We start from the raw sequence: 16875 nt of genomic DNA, 5'->3' as shown, positions 1-16875 counted from the left end.
CTTTTTTTTTTTTTTTTTTTTTGAGATAGAGTCTCGCTCTGTCACCCAGGCTAGAGGGCAGTGGCATGATCTAGGCTCATTGCAACCTCTGCCTCCTGGGTTCAAACAATTCTCCCAGCCTCAGCCTCCTGAGTAGCTGGGATTACAAGTGCCCACTACCACACCCAACTAATCTTTGTATTTTTTAGTAGAGATGGGGTTTTGCCATGTTGGCCAGGCTGGTCTTGAACTCCTGACTTCAGGTGATCCGCCCGCCTCAGCCTCCCAAACTGCTGGGATTACAGGCGTGAGCCACTGCGCCCGGCCCAGGTTCCCTTTTTTTAAGAGACAGCCCTGGGTAACTGGCCACCACGCCCCGGGCCTGTCTATCTTCTTCTTTTCCCAGAGGTTCCCCAGCCTTCCTAGTCCACCAGGAGGCGGCCAAGAGCCTCTTCCTATCATCCACTTCCCCTTCCAGGTGCTTGGTGCTGATGGCAGCTGCTGCCACCTGCTCTGCTTGTGCCAGGCTGGCAGAGGGCACAGATTCTTGAGAGAGTGCAAGGCCCGCCAGGCTCCAGGGTCTATGCCTGGGCAGACTCTATTCATGGGGCTCCATGCCCTCCTTTCCCTGACTCAGGCAGAGCAGCCATGGCCCCTTCCACTTTGGGTGGAGCAGGTTGCTACCTGGCAAACCCCTGGGGTGCTGCATGCCACCCAGTCCCTGCAGGCCCTGCAAATTAATATTCTGGAGTCGCCTGTGCTTCCTGTTTGCATGGGAACGAGGCTGCATGGCAGAGCCCTCTGCCTGCCCTGCCACCTGCATACCAATAGGGCTGTGGCTCCCACTGCAGCTCCGGGCCTAACATCTCTGCTGCTACAGTGGCAGTGACAGTCTGGTGGGAGATTCCCCTTGCCTGAGCCCATGTGCTCTCTGCAGGGCTCCTGCAAGGGAAGCCAGTACTGCTGGCGACAGTTCTAGCCCTAGGCAGGGTTATCTGCTGGGAGCCAGGAGTGCTTGGACCCCTGCCCTTCCCTGGGCAGGCGGGCTGGCATCCGGCTCCTACAACCCCGGCATTGCCGGGAGCAGCAGGTTGACGCCTGTCCATCACTTGGCTGAGTGATCAGAGTGCCACGGGCCAAGCCAGCCTTGACTAAGAACAGATAACCCTCCGGCCAGCTCAGGGCCTTGCTGAGCACTTCACAGGCTGGGGAGACCTGAGCTGGCTGCCATTTCCTTGTCACCATCGTGGGCTGTGGCTGGCTACCTCCAGGAAGGCCTTCTGCAGTTTCCAAGGACCCTTCCTCCTGGTGCTGGGGCAGGACATGGGTTGGGAATGAGGATGAGTATGTGTAACCCCACCCTCTGGCCACATCTGGCCACTTCTGCACATGTGGCTCTGGCCTTGTGGCCACAGAGTCGTCAGTACGGCTGGCGGGAAAACCACAGAGGAATGTTCCCAACCATGCTTGGCGGAGAAGAGGCTGGTGGGGACTGCGACATCATGCTCAGCCTTTACCTTCTCCCACCCCACCCTGCCTGCAGGGGGTTCCAGAGGCCATACTCCAGGCATGCGGCTGGTATGGCCTTGGCCTCCAGCAGGCCTTGCTCCTGCCTTGGTGACACTCATTCAGTGCTAGGTTCTCTGGAGAGATCCAGACCCATCTAAACAGGTGTAGGGGCCTCTCTTAGCCCACCCTTTGCCACTTTCTACCTCCCACCTCCCTCTCTTCTCTAAAAATTTTTCGGCTGGGTATGGTTGCTCACGCCTGTTATCCCAGTACTTTGGGAGGCTGAGGCGGGTGGATCACCGGAGGTCACGAGTTCGAGACCAGCCTGACCAACATGGTGAAACCCCATTTCTACTAAAAATACAAAAATTAGCTAGGCCTGGTGGCAGGCGCCTGTAATCCCAGCTGCTTGGGAGGCTGAGGCAGGAGAATTGCTTGAACCCAGGAGGTGGAGGTTGCAGTGAGACTCCATCTAAAAAAAAAAAAGTCTAGGCGCGATGGCTCACGCCTGTAATCCCAGCACTTTGGGAGGCCGAGGCGAGCGGATCACCTGAGGTCAAGAGTTTGAGACCAGCCTGGCCAACATGGTGAAACCCTGTGTCTACTAAAAATACAAAAAAATTAGCTGAGCGTGGTGGCGGGTGCCTGTAATCCCAGCTACTTGCGGGGCTGAGGCAGGAAAGTTGCTTGAACCCAGGAGGCAGAGGTTGCAGTGAGCCGAGATTGTGCCACTGCACTCCAGCCTGGATGACAAGAGCAAAACTCCGTCTCAAAAAAAAAAAAAAAATTGTTTTTTGTTTTTTTTTTTCCCTCTCTCGCCTCTTAATGCTGGGGGGTGGTCTGGAGAGAAGCCAGCTCATGAGGGCAGAAGATACTGGTAGCCAGAAGGATTTGGGGGTCCTTTTTTCCCAGGCCTGGGCTGGAGTGGACCACTTTGCCACAGGAGTCTTCCCAGCTCCTCGTGACCTCCCTGGGCTGTAGCGAGGAGAGTGAGGGCTTTCTTTGGAGAAAGAAGTAGAAGAGAAACAGGAATGGGTTGGCCCTGCCTCTCTCACTTCCGCCTTCCCAGGCAGTGGTATCCTGCCTTCCCCTTCCTGGCTGGAGGCTTTGTGGGGCGTGGGCTGGGCTTGGGGCTCCCTGCTGGTGTGGTGTTTGCCCAGTTGTCCTGGCAACCACAGGGCAGTGGTGGGGAGTGACATGCAGTGACCTGAGAACTCTGTGTAGGTACAAAGAAGTGGAGACCTAGGCTTCCCATAAGCCCATTGGAATCTCGTGCACTCCCTCAGCCACTCAGCCCATTGTCCATGTGGGGCCTGGACCCAAGGTCTTGGAACCCAGCAGGCCCTCCACTGCCTTCCCCTCCCCAGCAGCCTTCCTCTCCCCAGCCAGTTCTCCCTAAGACCAGAGTTCTGAGATCTCTGCCGAAGCTCCCGCCCTCCCCCTGCTGTTACCCTTCTTCCTGTCTGATTCCCTTTCCTTTCCTGTCTCCTCCTCCCACCTCCTCCCTGCTGCTTGCCCGCCCATCCTCTTATTCCCCCTCCCCCCAGGCACAGCTGCTGTTTGGCTCACTCTATATATAGCGGCATTTTCAGGGTAATTACAATAAAACTGTTGAAAGGAGATAATCCAGCAAAGGAAGCGAGTCTGACTCCCAGCCCCCTCCTGTCCCTGGCTTGGTGCAGCCCTGCACCCCCTTTCCCCGAGGCCTCCTGTTCCCACCCCACCCCCATTCCCACAGCCTCTCCCTCCTTCCCAGTCTGCCCAGATAGGGATGAGGCCCCAGAAGGGGACAGAGGGTAGAGATATCCAGAAGGTCTCCACCAGCCTCTCCTGGGGTTACCAAGGGCACTGTCAGTCCTAGAACCACCTTTGTGCCTCAGTTTCTCTTCTAGTATGAGGCTTTGCATGGGGCACGGTGTTGAGAAATGGGAGCGGGCACAGTGGTTAAAAGCTTAGGATTTGGACTCATATTCTAGTTATTGGATCACCTAGCTGTGTCTGGTTGCTACTTAAACTTCTCTAAACCTCAGTTTCCTCATCAGTAAAATGGGGTAATAATAGCATCTAAGTCATAGGTAACCGTGACGTTTAAATGAGTCATTCTTGTAAAATGCCCAGAGATGTTGACTATCAATGACAATATTATGTGTTGAAGGCTGGGCAGTGGCTCACACCTATAATTCCAGCACTTTGGGAGGCTGAGGTGGGAGGATCGCTTGAGCCTAGGAGTTTAAGGCCAGCCTGGGCAACATAGTGAGACCCTGTCTCTACTAAAGATTTAAAAATTAGCCTGGTGCATTGGCATGCTCCTGTAGTCCCAGCTACTTGGGAAGCTGAGGTGGGAGGGTTGCTTGAGGTCGAGGCTGTCATGAGCCATGATCATGCCATTGCATTCCAGCCTGGGCGACAGAACAAGACCTTGTCTCTGATATATACATAGGTAGAGAGATAGATACAAACACATATGCATATATATATATATATACACACATACACACACACACGTACACACACACATATATATACACACACACACATATATATACACACACACACATATATATACACACACACACATATAAAATGTGTCGAGTACTCCACAATCTGTCAGGTACAGCTTCATGCTTATGCACATTTTCTTTTTTTTTGAGATGGAGTCTTGCTTTGTCGCCCAGGCTGGAGTGCGGTGGTGCAGTCTTGGCTCACTGCAACCTCCACCTCCAGGGTTCAAGAGATTCTCCTGCCTCAGCCTCCCGAGTAGCTGGGACTACAGGCATGTGCCACCACGCCCAGCTAATTTTTTTGTTTTTAGTAGAGACAGGGTTTCACCGTGTTAGCCAGGATGGTCTTGATCTCCTGACCTCGTGATCTGCCCACCTCAGCCTCCCAAAGTCCTGGGATTATAGGCAAGAGCCACCGCGCCCGGCCCCCCCCCCTTTTTTTTTTTTTCTGGAGACGGAGTCTTGCTCTGTCACCCAGGCTAGAATGCAGTTGCATGATCTTGGCTCGCTGCAACCTCCGCCTCCCGGGGTTCAAGAGATTCCCATGCCTCAACCACCTGAGTGGCTGGGATTACAGGTGTGCACCATCATGCCCAACTAATTTTTGTATTTTTAGTAGAGAGGGGGTTTCACCATGTTGGCCAGGCTGGTCTCAAACTCCTGGCCTCAGGTGATCTGCGTGCCTCAGCCTCCCAAAGTAACCTGAGATTACAGGTGTGAGCCACCGTGCTCGGCCTATATTTTCCTATTGAAGTTCATGGCTTCAGCCTCATTTAATTAAGGTAAAATGTTGCATCCATGGAGCAGAGGGATTTGACTTCTCCTCTGTCTCTGTTCTCTTTGGGTCTCCTAGAATCCTGCGTGGTAGCCTTTGGGCCTCAGGCATGACTGGAGTCTGGGGCTGGGCCACTAACTCCTTCCTGTCTCTTCTGCCCACAGTGGAGGTGAAGCCGGTGCTGCCAAGAGCCATGCCCAGTTCCATGGGGGGTGGGGGTGGAGGCAGCCCCAGCCCTGTGGAGCTACGGGGGGCTCTGGTGGGCTCTGTGGACCCCACACTGCGGGAGCAGCAACTGCAGCAGGAGCTCCTGGCGCTCAAGCAGCAGCAGCAGCTGCAGAAGCAGCTCCTGTTCGCTGAGTTCCAGAAACAGCATGACCACCTGACAAGGCAGCATGAAGTCCAGCTGCAGAAGCACCTCAAGGTGAGCGAGGGGGGTGCGGGGGGCCACCCAGACCTCTGACCCCCGCCCGGGCCTGGCTCACTCCTGCCTCCCTCCCCATGCCCCTGCAGCAGCAGCAGGAGATGCTGGCAGCCAAGCAGCAGCAGGAGATGCTGGCAGCCAAGCGGCAGCAGGAGCTGGAGCAGCAGCGGCAGCGGGAGCAGCAGCGGCAGGAAGAGCTGGAGAAGCAGCGGCTGGAGCAGCAGCTGCTCATCCTGCGGAACAAGGAGAAGAGCAAAGAGAGTAAGGCGGGGCCTCCTGGGACCTCCTAGGGCCCCGCCCGTGACGCCTGCCCCTGCCATGGGGGGTCTGGCCCCAAGCAGCCAGGTCAGTTGTGCCCTGTCCTGCAGGTGCCATTGCCAGCACCGAGGTAAAGCTGAGGCTCCAGGAATTCCTCTTGTCGAAGTCAAAGGAGCCCACACCAGGCGGCCTCAACCATTCCCTCCCACAGCACCCCAAATGCTGGTAATGGCCCTGGGCAGGCATGGGTGGGCATAGGTGAGCCGCTCAGGGGCTGCCTGGCTATAGGATGGCAAGGGGCTTCTTCCCTGTGCCCATATACAGGCCCTGCAATCTCTCCTTAGAGACAGGAACCCCATCCCTGGTTTATTTCCTCATTCCTTCCCCAAGATCCACATTCTCTTCCTATATACAAACGATTTTTCATAAATGTAGATTGCCAGGTGGCAGGTCCAGCAGACTGGGTGATAACCTAGATCTGCTTCCATCCCCACCCCCCCCACACCCCAGGGGAGCCCACCATGCTTCTTTGGACCAGAGTTCCCCTCCCCAGAGCGGCCCCCCTGGGACGCCTCCCTCCTACAAACTGCCTTTGCCTGGGCCCTACGACAGTCGAGACGACTTCCCCCTCCGCAAAACAGGTGAGTGAGTCCCCCACCTGGCCTCCCAGAATATGGCTCCTGGGAGGCAGAGGTGGGCTTGTGGCAGTGTCAGCCCTGACCCCAGTGGGCTCAGCTGCAGATGTGTGCTGCTGCGCGCGTATCTGAACCTCGGTTACCTTCTCTCCAGCCTCTGAACCCAACTTGAAAGTGCGTTCAAGGCTAAAACAGAAGGTGGCCGAGCGGAGAAGCAGTCCCCTCCTGCGTCGCAAGGATGGGACTGTTATTAGCACCTTTAAGAAGAGAGCTGTTGAGATCACAGGTGCCGGGCCTGGGGGTAAGGGTTGCTCTCATGTACCTGTTCTGAGGGTCTGGGAATTGGGGGTGGGGAGTAGTTCAGAGCAGGCCCAGGTGACAGCCACTTCTCCTATAGCGTCGTCCGTGTGTAACAGCGCACCCGGCTCCGGCCCCAGCTCTCCTAACAGCTCCCACAGCACCATCGCTGAGAATGGCTTTACTGGCTCAGTCCCCAACATCCCCACCGAGGTACAGGCCTGGCTGGGGGCTGGTGGGGCGGGGACAGAGTTGCTCCTTCCCATGGAAGAAAGAGTGCAGCTCCTTCCAGTCTGTCTGCCTGAGTGCCCAGCAGAGACCTCTCTGCCCACATGAATAGGCTGGAGGGTCCTTGCTTGGACTTAATTGCATTGAAGGGGAATTTGTCCCACAGGACTATGAAGAGCCCTGATGGCTCAGTCTCCCTCAGTGGGAGCTCAGGGTAGAGGGAACTGGGCACCATTCAGAGACCTTGGCCTTGGTCCCAGGTTGCCCTCCCTTGTTGCCTCCCCTTTGCGCACTCTCATGCCTGTCTCTTCTGACTGCTCCCCAGATGCTCCCTCAGCACCGAGCCCTCCCTCTGGACAGCTCCCCCAACCAGTTCAGCCTCTACACGTCTCCTTCTCTGCCCAACATCTCCCTAGGGCTGCAGGCCACGGTGACTGTCACCAACTCACACCTCACTGTAAGTACAGGGCATATACTCCGTCTTCCCTCTGGTGTTGAGGTCACAGGTCCTGCATGCCCCCAGCTGGGGTTTTCCCCTTCCAAGGGCTTAAGGGAGATCTGTTGGCCCTACCCAGAGCTGGGGGGTAGATAGTGGGTAGATGGGTATGCTAGTCCAAAGTTGGCAGGACTGAGGCTGTATAAGCCCCTCCCTTCACCCCCCAGGCCTCCCCGAAGCTGTCGACACAGCAGGAGGCCGAGAGGCAGGCCCTCCAGTCCCTGCGGCAGGGTGGCACGCTGACCGGCAAGTTCATGAGCACATCCTCTATCCCTGGCTGCCTGCTGGGCGTGGCACTGGAGGGCGACGGGAGCCCCCACGGGCATGCCTCCCTGCTGCAGCATGTGCTGTTGCTGGAGCAGGCCCGGCAGCAGAGCACCCTCATTGCTGGTGAGTGGACAGGTAGCTGTGCAAGGGAGGGGGCTAAGGTCAGGACCAACTGTCAGAGATACTCTCCAGCCCTGTCACAGTTCCCCTTAGCAGAATCAACAGCATCAGTGATTTCTTCCACATTCTGGAAACATGGATCCTACAGGATGCTAGGCACTGTTCTTGACAAAATCCGCTGCCATCTTGGAGTTCACATCCCAGAGCAGTGTTGTTCAGTAGAAACATAACACAATCTACATACGTAATTTCTAGCATCCACATTAAAAAAATGTAAAAAGAAGGCCGGGCGTGGTGGATCATGCCTGAAATCCCAGCACTTTGGGAGGCCAAGGCGGGTGGATCATGAGGTCAGGAGATCGAAACCATTCTGGCTAACAGTGAAACCCTGTCTCTACTAAAAATACAAAAAATTAGCCGGGCGTGGTGGTGGGCACCTGTAGTCCCAGCTACTCAGGAGGCTGAGGCAGGAGAATGGCGTGAACCCGGGAGGCGGAGCTTGCAGTGAGCCAAGATCGTGCCACTGCACTCCAGCCTGGGGCACAGAGCGCGAGACTCCATCTCAAAAAAAATAAAAAAATTAAAAGAAGCAAGTGGAGCCATACATAGTGGCTCAAGCCTGTGAGCCCAGCACTTTGGAGGCCAAGGCAGGTGGATCACTTGAGGTCAGGAGCTTGAGACCAGCGTGGCCAACATGGTAAAATCCCATCTCTACTAAAAATACAAAAATTAGCTGGGTGTGGTGGCGGGCGCCTGTAATCCCAGCTACTTGGGAGGCTGAGTCAGGAAAATTGCTTGAACCCAGGAGGCGGAGGTTGCAGTGAGCCGAGATCGCTCCATTGCACTCGAGCCTGGGCAACAGAGTGAGACTCTGTTTCAAACAAAAACGAAGCAAGTGGAATTAATTTCATCACATATATTTAACTGATTATATCCAGAATATTATCATTTCTGTAATACATATGCAGTTATTCTTTCCATTTTTTAATTTTTGTAGAGACAGGATCTTGCTATGTTACCCAGGCTGGTCTTTTTTTTGAGACTGAGTCTTGCTCTGTCGCCCAAGCTAGAATGCAGTGGCGTGATCTTGGCTCACTGCAACCTCTGCCTCCTGGGTTCAGGCAATTCTCCTGCCTCAGCCTCCCAAGTAGCTGGGATTATAGGCTCCTGCCACTGTGCCTGGCTAATTTTTGTATTTTTAATAGAGCTGGGGTTTCACGATCTTGACCAGGCTGGTCTCGAACTCCTGACCTCAGGTGATCTGCTTGCCTCAGCCTCCCAAAGTGCTGGGATTACAGGTGTGAGCCACCACGCCCATCCTTTTTTTTTTTTTTTTTTTTTTTTTGAGACAGAATCTCACTTTGTTGCCCAGGCTGGAGTGCAGTGGTGGGATCTCTGCTCACTGCACCCTCCACCTCCTGGGTTCAAGCGGTTCTTTTGCTTCAGCCTCCTGAGTAGTTGGGACTACAGGCGTGTGCCACCACACCCAGCTAATTTTTTTTTTTTTTTTTTTTTTTTTTGAGATGAAGTTTCACTCTTGTTGCCCAGGCTGGAGTGCAGTGGCAAGATCTTGGCTTACTGCAACCTCTGCCTCTCAAGTTCAAGCGATTCTCCTGCCTCAGCCTCCCAAGTAGCTGGGATTACAGGCATGTGCCACCATGCCCGGCTAAATTTTTGTATTTTTATTAGAGAAGAAGTTTCACCATGTTGGCCAGGCTGGTCTCAAACTCCTGACCTCAGGTGGTCAACCTGCCTTGGCCTCCCAAAGTGTTGGAATTACAGGTGTAAGCCACTGCGCCTGGCCTAATTTTTGTATTTTTAGTAGAGACGGGGTTTCACCATGTTGGCCAAGTTGGTCTTGAACTCCTGACCTCAAGTGATCCACCTGCCTCAGCCTCCCAAAGTGCTGGGATTATGGGTGTGAGCCACCGCACCCAGCTGCCCAGGTTGGTCTTGAACTCCTGGGCTCAAGCCATCCCCCTGCCTTGGACTCCCAAAAGTGCTGGGATTACAGGTGTGAGCCACTGTGCCTGGCCAATATGCAGTTACCAATGAGATATTTTGCTTTTTGTTTCATACTAAGTCTTTGAAATCTAGTGTATACTTCACAATTATATCACATTTCAATTTAGATAGGCTGTGTTCAAGGGCTCAGCAGTCACATGTAACTAGTAGCTATGGGACTAGACAGCACAGCTTTAGACAGCCCTTAAGTACCTGTTGGCACCAGAAGAGGTTCTGCTTGAAAGATACATGATCCTGGCCCTAGGGCTTCCTAGCCTGGCAGGATCCACGGCGTCCATGATCAGGGAGGCCTTGTTGCACTTGGGGAGAACAAGTCATTGTTCGCTCAGAGGGCTCAAGACTACATGTATACTCAGTTTATTCAGTTAAGGAAATCGAAGGGAAAAGATGGTGAATCCAGGAAGGCCTGCTGGAGGCAGTACCTTAGAGCTGTGAAACTCTTAATTCATGGGGAAGAGGAAGAATGGAGCTCAGGTTTGGGTGGAGGGTGCTTCAGGTCCCCCAGGGTTTTTCCTGAGTATGTAGGTGGTGATATTCCAGAGGGGGTTATGGGGGCAAGATGCAGGGTCGGTGGGGGGGCAGTCAGGTGCCCTGACAATGGTGCTTAGTCATCACCCCCAACTCCATAGTGCCACTCCACGGGCAGTCCCCACTAGTGACGGGTGAACGTGTGGCCACCAGCATGCGGACGGTAGGCAAGCTCCCGCGGCATCGGCCCCTGAGCCGCACTCAGTCCTCACCGCTGCCGCAGAGTCCCCAGGCCCTGCAGCAGCTGGTCATGCAACAACAGCACCAGCAGTTCCTGGAGAAGCAGAAGCAGCAGCAGCTACAGCTGGGCAAGGTGAGCCTGGAAAGGTGAATGGCCTGGGGCTGTGCTGGGGGCAGGACACAGGAGAGCACCAGGCTGGCAGAAAAGTCCTCCTTTCAGGCCAGACACGGTGGCTCGCGCCTGATTGGGAGGCTGAGGCGGGCAGATCGCCTGACGTCAGGCGTTCGAGAGACCAGCCTGGCCAACATGGTGAAACCCCGTCTCTACTAAAAATACAAAAATTAGCCAGGCGTGGTGGTAGGCACCTATAATCCCAGCTACTCGGGAGGCTGAGGCAGGAGAATCGCTTGAACCTGGGAGATGGAGGTTGCACTGAGCCCAGATCGCACCATTGCACTGCAGCCTGGGTGACAAGAGCGAGACCGTTTCAAAAAAACAAACAAAAATTAGCTGGGCGTGGTGGCGTGCGCCTGTAATCCCAGTCACTGGGGAGGCTGAGGCAGGAGAATCTCTTGAATTTGGAAGGCGGAGGTTGCAGTGAGCTGAGATCGCGCCACTGCATGCCAGGCTGGGCGACAGAGGGAGACTCTGTCTCAAAAAAAAAAAAAAAAGGCCGGGCGCGGTGACTCACGCCTGTAATCCCAGCACTTTGGGAGGCTGAGGCGGGCGGATAACGAGGTCAGGAGATCGAGACCATCCTGGCTAACACGGTGAAACCCCGTCTCTACTAAAAATACAAAAAATTAGCTGGGCGAGGTGGTGGGCGCCTGTAGTCTCAGCTACTTGGGAGGCTGAGGCAGGAGAATGGCGCGAACCCTGCGGGGCGGAGCCTGCAGTGAGCCGAGATCGCGCCACTGCACTCCAACCTGGGCAACAGCAAGACTCTGTCTCAAAAGAAAAAAGAAAAAAGTCCTCCTCTCAGAGGAGCTACCTCACCTTTTTCTAACTCACATAGAAGCTCTGCCTGGAAGAAGGGAGGGAGGGAAGGATAGACTGTTCTGGGTTATAGGCTGCACAGCTGCTCCCCAACTCTCAGCTGATGTGCCCCCGTATTCTGTTACTAGATCCTCACCAAGACTGGGGAGCTGCCCAGGCAGCCCACCACCCACCCTGAGGAGACAGAGGAGGAGCTGACGGAGCAGCAGGAGGCCTTGCTGGGGGAGGGAGCCCTGACCATGCCCCGGGAGGGCTCCACAGAGAGTGAGAGCACACAGGAAGACCTGGAGGAGGAGGATGAGGAAGAGGATGGGGAGGAAGAGGAGGATTGCATCCAGGTCAAGGACGAAGAGGGCGAGAGTGGTGCTGAGGAGGGGCCTGACTTGGAGGAGCCTGGTGCTGGTTACAAAAAAGTGAGCCCCGTCCCTGGTCCCAGTCCTTGGTCACCACCCCTCTGTCCTTCTCCACCCCTGCCTCCGCCCTTGTCTTTCCCTCTCCCCTATCTGCAGTTTCCAGGCTGTGCAGGAGCAGCTTTCTGTAGAGAGCAAAAGGGGAGTGGGAAGGAGGCCAGTGGGGAGAAGGGGGAGCTGTTTGTGTTGATCTCAGAGCTGTGTCTGTCCTAGGCTGCCAGTTCCTTCCCTGTGTCTGTGATACTGGCCTGCCTCTCTGCTTGTGTGTCTGTGTGTGCATGCGCGGGTGTGCGCGTGTGCACACGTGGCCGGTGTGTATTTGCGTTTCTGCCTGCGTAGGGCCGGCTGTGCGTCGGTCCCTGTGCGTGCCTGTGCGTGTGTGTACACACACGCCCCCGCTGTTACTACTGTCTGCCTCTCGCCTAGCTGGCACTCCATTCATTGCGGACACAGCCGAGCCCTCTGGGCCTGACTCATCCCGCCCCCACCCCGCCCCCGCCCCCACCCCCCCAGCCTCTTACCTCAATGCTACTCTTTGATGTGACTCATCACATCTTCCCCATCCCTCCCCGTCTCAGAGATGTGTCTCCTGTCCCTGGAGGGAGCAAGTGGGAGGAGGTGGGGGAAAGAGGAGACTTGGAAGAAAAGGGCTGGATTGGGGCCCCACTGGAGGCCCTGACAGGGCCTGCCCTCACCCCTGTTCTGGCTGAGTCTGATCCAGGCCCCCTCCCACTCTCCTCCTTTCCAGCTGTTCTCAGATGCCCAGCCGCTGCAGCCTCTGCAGGTGTACCAGGCGCCCCTCAGCCTGGCCACTGTGCCCCACCAGGCCCTGGGCCGCACCCAGTCCTCCCCTGCTGCCCCTGGGGGCATGAAGAGCCCCCCAGACCAGCCCGTCAAGCACCTCTTCACCACAGGTGAGCCCCCACCACCTGTTATGTCCTTCTACCAGGCACCAGAGGGCCTGTGTGTGGTGTCTGCCCCATGGGCAGGGGGAAGAGGCTGCTGGGGCCCCTTAGGCACCCTGAAAGGAGAGGACACAGGCCTTCGTTCTCTCCCTATGCCCTAGAGCTGTTTGTGGTAGTAGCAGGGCCTTCTGCCTCAGCTGGGAGAGTGGGTAGCATCTTTCTCACCCCGCTGAAGGAAGGACTGCCCCACAGCCTGAAGTGCCGGGTAGAGACAGCCTGCTGTCCCTGTTGGGCCCTGACCTTCTACCTTCCCCTCCTTCTCCCTGTGAGGTCTGGGATGAGACCAGAGTCCTCTTCCCCATGAAGCTGCCACAGGCTGGGCTCTGGGGGGACACAGACGTGCCTGAGGGTGGCCCTGTATCACCAGTGGGGAGTAAGACACAGGAGTTTGGCAGGAGGGGGAAAGCAGGAGGTGCCGTGAGAAGGGTGCAGCCGAGGAGGCACAGCTGGCAGAGATCAGACTCATGGGAGTGTCCAGGGCAGCCTTGCTGGGGCTTGAGGAGCAGGGAAGCTTCTGACAGGCAATAATGGAGCAAAGGAATTTCAGGAGGAGTCAAGAGGGGGCAAAGACTGAAGAGGAAAGGCCAGGTGCAGTGGCTCACACCTGTAATCCCAGCATTTTGGGAGGCCAAGGTGGGAGGATCACTTGAGCCCAGGAGTTTGAGACCCAATGTGAGCAACATAGTGAGACCCCGTCTCTTTAAAAATAAAAATAAAAAATAGGTCGGGTGCAGTGGCTCACGCCTGTAATCCCAACACTTTAGGAGGCTGAGGTGGGTGGATTACCTGAGGTCAGGAGTTCGAGACCAGCCTGGCCAACATGGTAAAACCCTGTCTCTACTAAAAATACAAAAATTAGCCGGGTGTGGTGGCACATGCCTGTAATCCCAGCTACTCAGGAGGCTGAGGCAGGCGAATTGCTTGAGCCCAGGAGGCAGAGGTTGCAGTGAGCCGAGATCGTGCCACTGGACTCTAGCCTGGCCTACAAGCGAGACTCTGTCTCAAAAAAAAACAAAAAAAAAGCTAGGTGTGGTAGCGCCTATAGTCCCAGCTACTCAGAACGCTGAGGTAGGAGGATCGCTTGAGCCTAGGGTGGTGGGGGCAGTGGTTGAGGCTGCAGTGAGCCATGATAGCACCATTGCACACTCCACTCCAGCCTGGGTGGCAGAGTGAGACCCTGTTTCAAACAAACAAAAAAAAAGCTGGAGAGGAGAGGGGACAGGTGTGTGGCAGGGTGGCTGTGGTGGCCATGGGGAGGTGTTTGGACCTGGGGGTTGGAGACAGCTCCATGAGCCCTGCTGAGGATCATGGTAGCCAGGCTGGGACCCTGGGCCCAGAGCAGTACTGGCTGACACATAGGTCTGTGGCCCAGGTGTGGTCTACGACACGTTCATGCTAAAGCACCAGTGCATGTGCGGGAACACACACGTGCACCCTGAGCATGCTGGCCGGATCCAGAGCATCTGGTCCCGGCTGCAGGAGACAGGCCTGCTTAGCAAGTGCGAGGTAAGGGAGCCCCTCCTTCCTCTGGCTCTCAACTTAAATCCAGACTTTGTTTCCCCATTAGATAAGCCTCTCTTCATGCTTCTTCCTCATCTTCTCTTCAGCCCCAGACTTCGGGGCCAGTGCTCCCACCATCCCCTGTTCCATCCCTTGCAGCCTGTTTTCCCCCATGGTCCCCAGCTGAGTGGGGGAGGATCCGGGAGTAAGGTCATGATGGAGCCAGGATCTACTTTCTGAAAAATATTTGGATCTCCTGAGGCCAGGAAGTGGCTCTGTGTGCCCTGGCTATGGGGCAGAGAGGGTCTGAGAGAGCTGCGCCTTTGTGTGATCCCTCTTACTGATCCTCCTGGCAGCGGATCCGAGGTCGCAAAGCCACGCTAGATGAGATCCAGACAGTGCACTCTGAATACCACACCCTGCTCTATGGGACCAGCCCCCTCAACCGGCAGAAGCTAGACAGCAAGAAGTTGCTCGGTGAGCTGGCACGTGGGCGCGCGGGCGGGCATGTCCAGTGTCAGGGTGGGATGGGGGCTCTCAGGAGGACCGCCTGGCCAGGCTAGGAGGGTTGTCCCCATGGGTGCAGGGCATTACTGTGGCAGAGGTGGCACAATTATCATGTCACACACCTCCAGAGGGCGCTACTAACATAGAGCATGCTGTGGGGCGCGGTGCAGGAGGATGGAAGTGCTCGGTTGCGGGGACTGCTTTGCTCCCCCCATCCCCGGCTTACGATACTCCTCTCTCCCTGCCACCTGCCCCCAGAGGTAGGACGTCCCCAAGGACAGAGGACTGACAGCTCCCAACTGGTGTGGGCTGCAGAGGCTTGTCTTGTACTTGGGTCTGAGCCCTCATTTTTAGTGGCTAAGTCTGTAGCCCTGTGGCAGTTGAGGCGCCTTTTTTTTTTTTTTTTTTTTTTTTTTTGAGACAGTCTTGCTCTGTTGGCCAGGCTGGAGTACAGTGGTGCGATCTCAGCTCACTGCGACCTCCGTCTCCCAGGTTCAAGCGACTCTCTTGCCTCAGCCTCTTGAGTAGCTAGGTTTACAGGTGTGTGCCACCATGCCCAGCTAAGTTTTGTATTTTTAGTAGAGATGGGGTTTCATCATGTTTCCCAGGCTGGTCTTGAACTCCTGACCTCAGGTGATCCGCCCGAGGCCACTTCTAGAGTAGCTCTATTCCTCTTCCCTGCAGGCCCCATCAGCCAGAAGATGTATGCTGTGCTGCCTTGTGGGGGCATCGGGGTGAGTAGGGCGTACAGCAGTGGGGGTGGGTGGGCGGCTCTCCTAGGTCTGTCTCTTCCCTGCCTACCACAGCTGCTGGCCCACTGTCCAGGTGCCCTCCCCTGTTCTTGCCCTCCCCCTGCAGGGGGCACACTGAAACCTGCTCTCCTGCCCTGCAGGTGGACAGTGACACCGTGTGGAATGAGATGCACTCCTCCAGTGCTGTGCGCATGGCAGTGGGCTGCCTGCTGGAGCTGGCCTTCAAGGTGGCTGCAGGAGAGCTCAAGGTGAGCGTGTGCTTGTGACCTCGGTGCCCCTTGGCATGGTCCTGCTCCTCAGAGGCAGAGGACAGGGGCAGCCTTGGGACCCTTTCAGTGAGGCACTGTCCTTTGCAAGCTCAACTCTCAGGCCCCAGGGTGGGAAGGAGTTACCAGCTGGGAATTCAGGTTATGAGGGACCAACAAAAAGACACTAGTGCCCAGTGCTCTCGTGGGTGTCTCGAGGCAGAAATAGTGTCTGCCTGCTCAAGCCTCATGGTTGGCATTCAAAATGGTCCGTTGAGGCTGGGCACAGTGGCTCACACCTGTAATCTCAACACTTTGGGAGGCCGAGGTGGGCAGATAGCTTGAGCCCAGGAGTTCGAGACCAGCCTGGGCAACATAGTGAAACGCTGTCTCTACAAAAAATTAACCAGGTGTGGTGGCATGTGCTTGTAGTCCTAGCTACTCAGGAGACTGAGGTGGAAGGATTGTCTGAGCCTGGGAGGCCAAGGTTGTAGTGAGCCATGATCGCGCCACTGCACTCCAGCCTAGGTGACAAAGCGAGACTCTGTCTCCAAAAGACCCATAAAAAAACAAACAAAGAAACCACAACAAAACTGTGCGTTGAACATATAGATCTGCTTTTCTGGTTTGTGTTCACTTCCCTGCCTGGCTTGTGCTTCTGTCTTGTGCCACCCCCTCCACGGCCTTCCTGCCTGGATCTTGTCCCTCACCTCTGCCTGCACCTCTTCAGAATGGATTTGCCATCATCCGGCCCCCAGGACACCACGCCGAGGAATCCACAGCCATGTGAGTGCCCTAGATTCTCTGCCCTCGCCCCTTCCTGTCTCTTGCAAACGTCATGCTGAGGCTGACCTCCTGCCCTTTTCTCCCCTCCTCAGGGGATTCTGCTTCTTCAACTCTGTAGCCATCACTGCAAAACTCCTACAGCAGAAGTTGAACGTGGGCAAGGTCCTCATCGTGGACTGGGTAGGCAGTGAGCTGGTGGGGCTGGGCAGGGGCGGGTAGAGCTGGGACCAGGGTCAGCCTTCAGGAAGTCTCCTCTCCCAGCCCCACCTCCAAGCACCCCAGTCATCCTCATCCTCAGGTGCTGGGTGCGGGTGCAGAAGGAAGGGCGCTGGGGCTTCTGCTGGATGACTAACGTCACATTCCAACAGGGCTCCCTCCTCAACTATGAAAGATATTTAGCTCCTATTCCATCTTGGCCCTCATGTTGCAGTTTCAAGCAACGAAGGGGATTTCCTACCTTGAATGGTAGTGACACTGCCACCATTGCTAGT

General features: G+C 55.8%; 1 protein-coding gene across 15 annotated transcripts in view; it reads left to right on the top strand.

The window, feature by feature from the left end:
- Positions 1 to 16875, top strand: part of HDAC5 (histone deacetylase 5) — a 46166-nt gene that overhangs the window by 25333 nt on the left and 3958 nt on the right. For 4 of the 15 annotated variants that reach the window (XM_054456549.2, XM_054456551.2, XM_054456552.2 and 1 more), the window contains exons 4-20: positions 4929 to 5188; positions 5278 to 5449; positions 5557 to 5671; positions 5957 to 6087; positions 6236 to 6382; positions 6479 to 6591; positions 6932 to 7063; positions 7270 to 7492; positions 10144 to 10355; positions 11348 to 11632; positions 12378 to 12543; positions 13967 to 14100; positions 14451 to 14571; positions 15286 to 15335; positions 15494 to 15601; positions 16329 to 16384; positions 16477 to 16564. In XM_054456549.2, coding sequence (XP_054312524.1) covers positions 4929 to 5188; positions 5278 to 5449; positions 5557 to 5671; positions 5957 to 6087; positions 6236 to 6382; positions 6479 to 6591; positions 6932 to 7063; positions 7270 to 7492; positions 10144 to 10355; positions 11348 to 11632; positions 12378 to 12543; positions 13967 to 14100; positions 14451 to 14571; positions 15286 to 15335; positions 15494 to 15601; positions 16329 to 16384; positions 16477 to 16564 — 2513 coding nt within the window. The remainder of the gene's footprint in view (positions 1 to 4928; positions 5189 to 5277; positions 5450 to 5556; positions 5672 to 5956; positions 6088 to 6235; positions 6383 to 6478; positions 6592 to 6931; positions 7064 to 7269; positions 7493 to 10143; positions 10356 to 11347; positions 11633 to 12377; positions 12544 to 13966; positions 14101 to 14450; positions 14572 to 15285; positions 15336 to 15493; positions 15602 to 16328; positions 16385 to 16476; positions 16565 to 16875) is intronic. The other 11 variants (XM_054456554.2, XM_054456553.2, XM_063656719.1 and 8 more) reach the window with 5 other exon arrangements.

Source organism: Pongo pygmaeus, chromosome 19, assembly GCF_028885625.2.
Source record: "Pongo pygmaeus isolate AG05252 chromosome 19, NHGRI_mPonPyg2-v2.0_pri, whole genome shotgun sequence".
Classification (NCBI taxonomy): Eukaryota; Metazoa; Chordata; class Mammalia; order Primates; family Hominidae; genus Pongo; species Pongo pygmaeus.
Note: the sequence above shows the minus strand (reverse complement) of the source record. Positions and strands in the feature narration are given on the sequence as shown.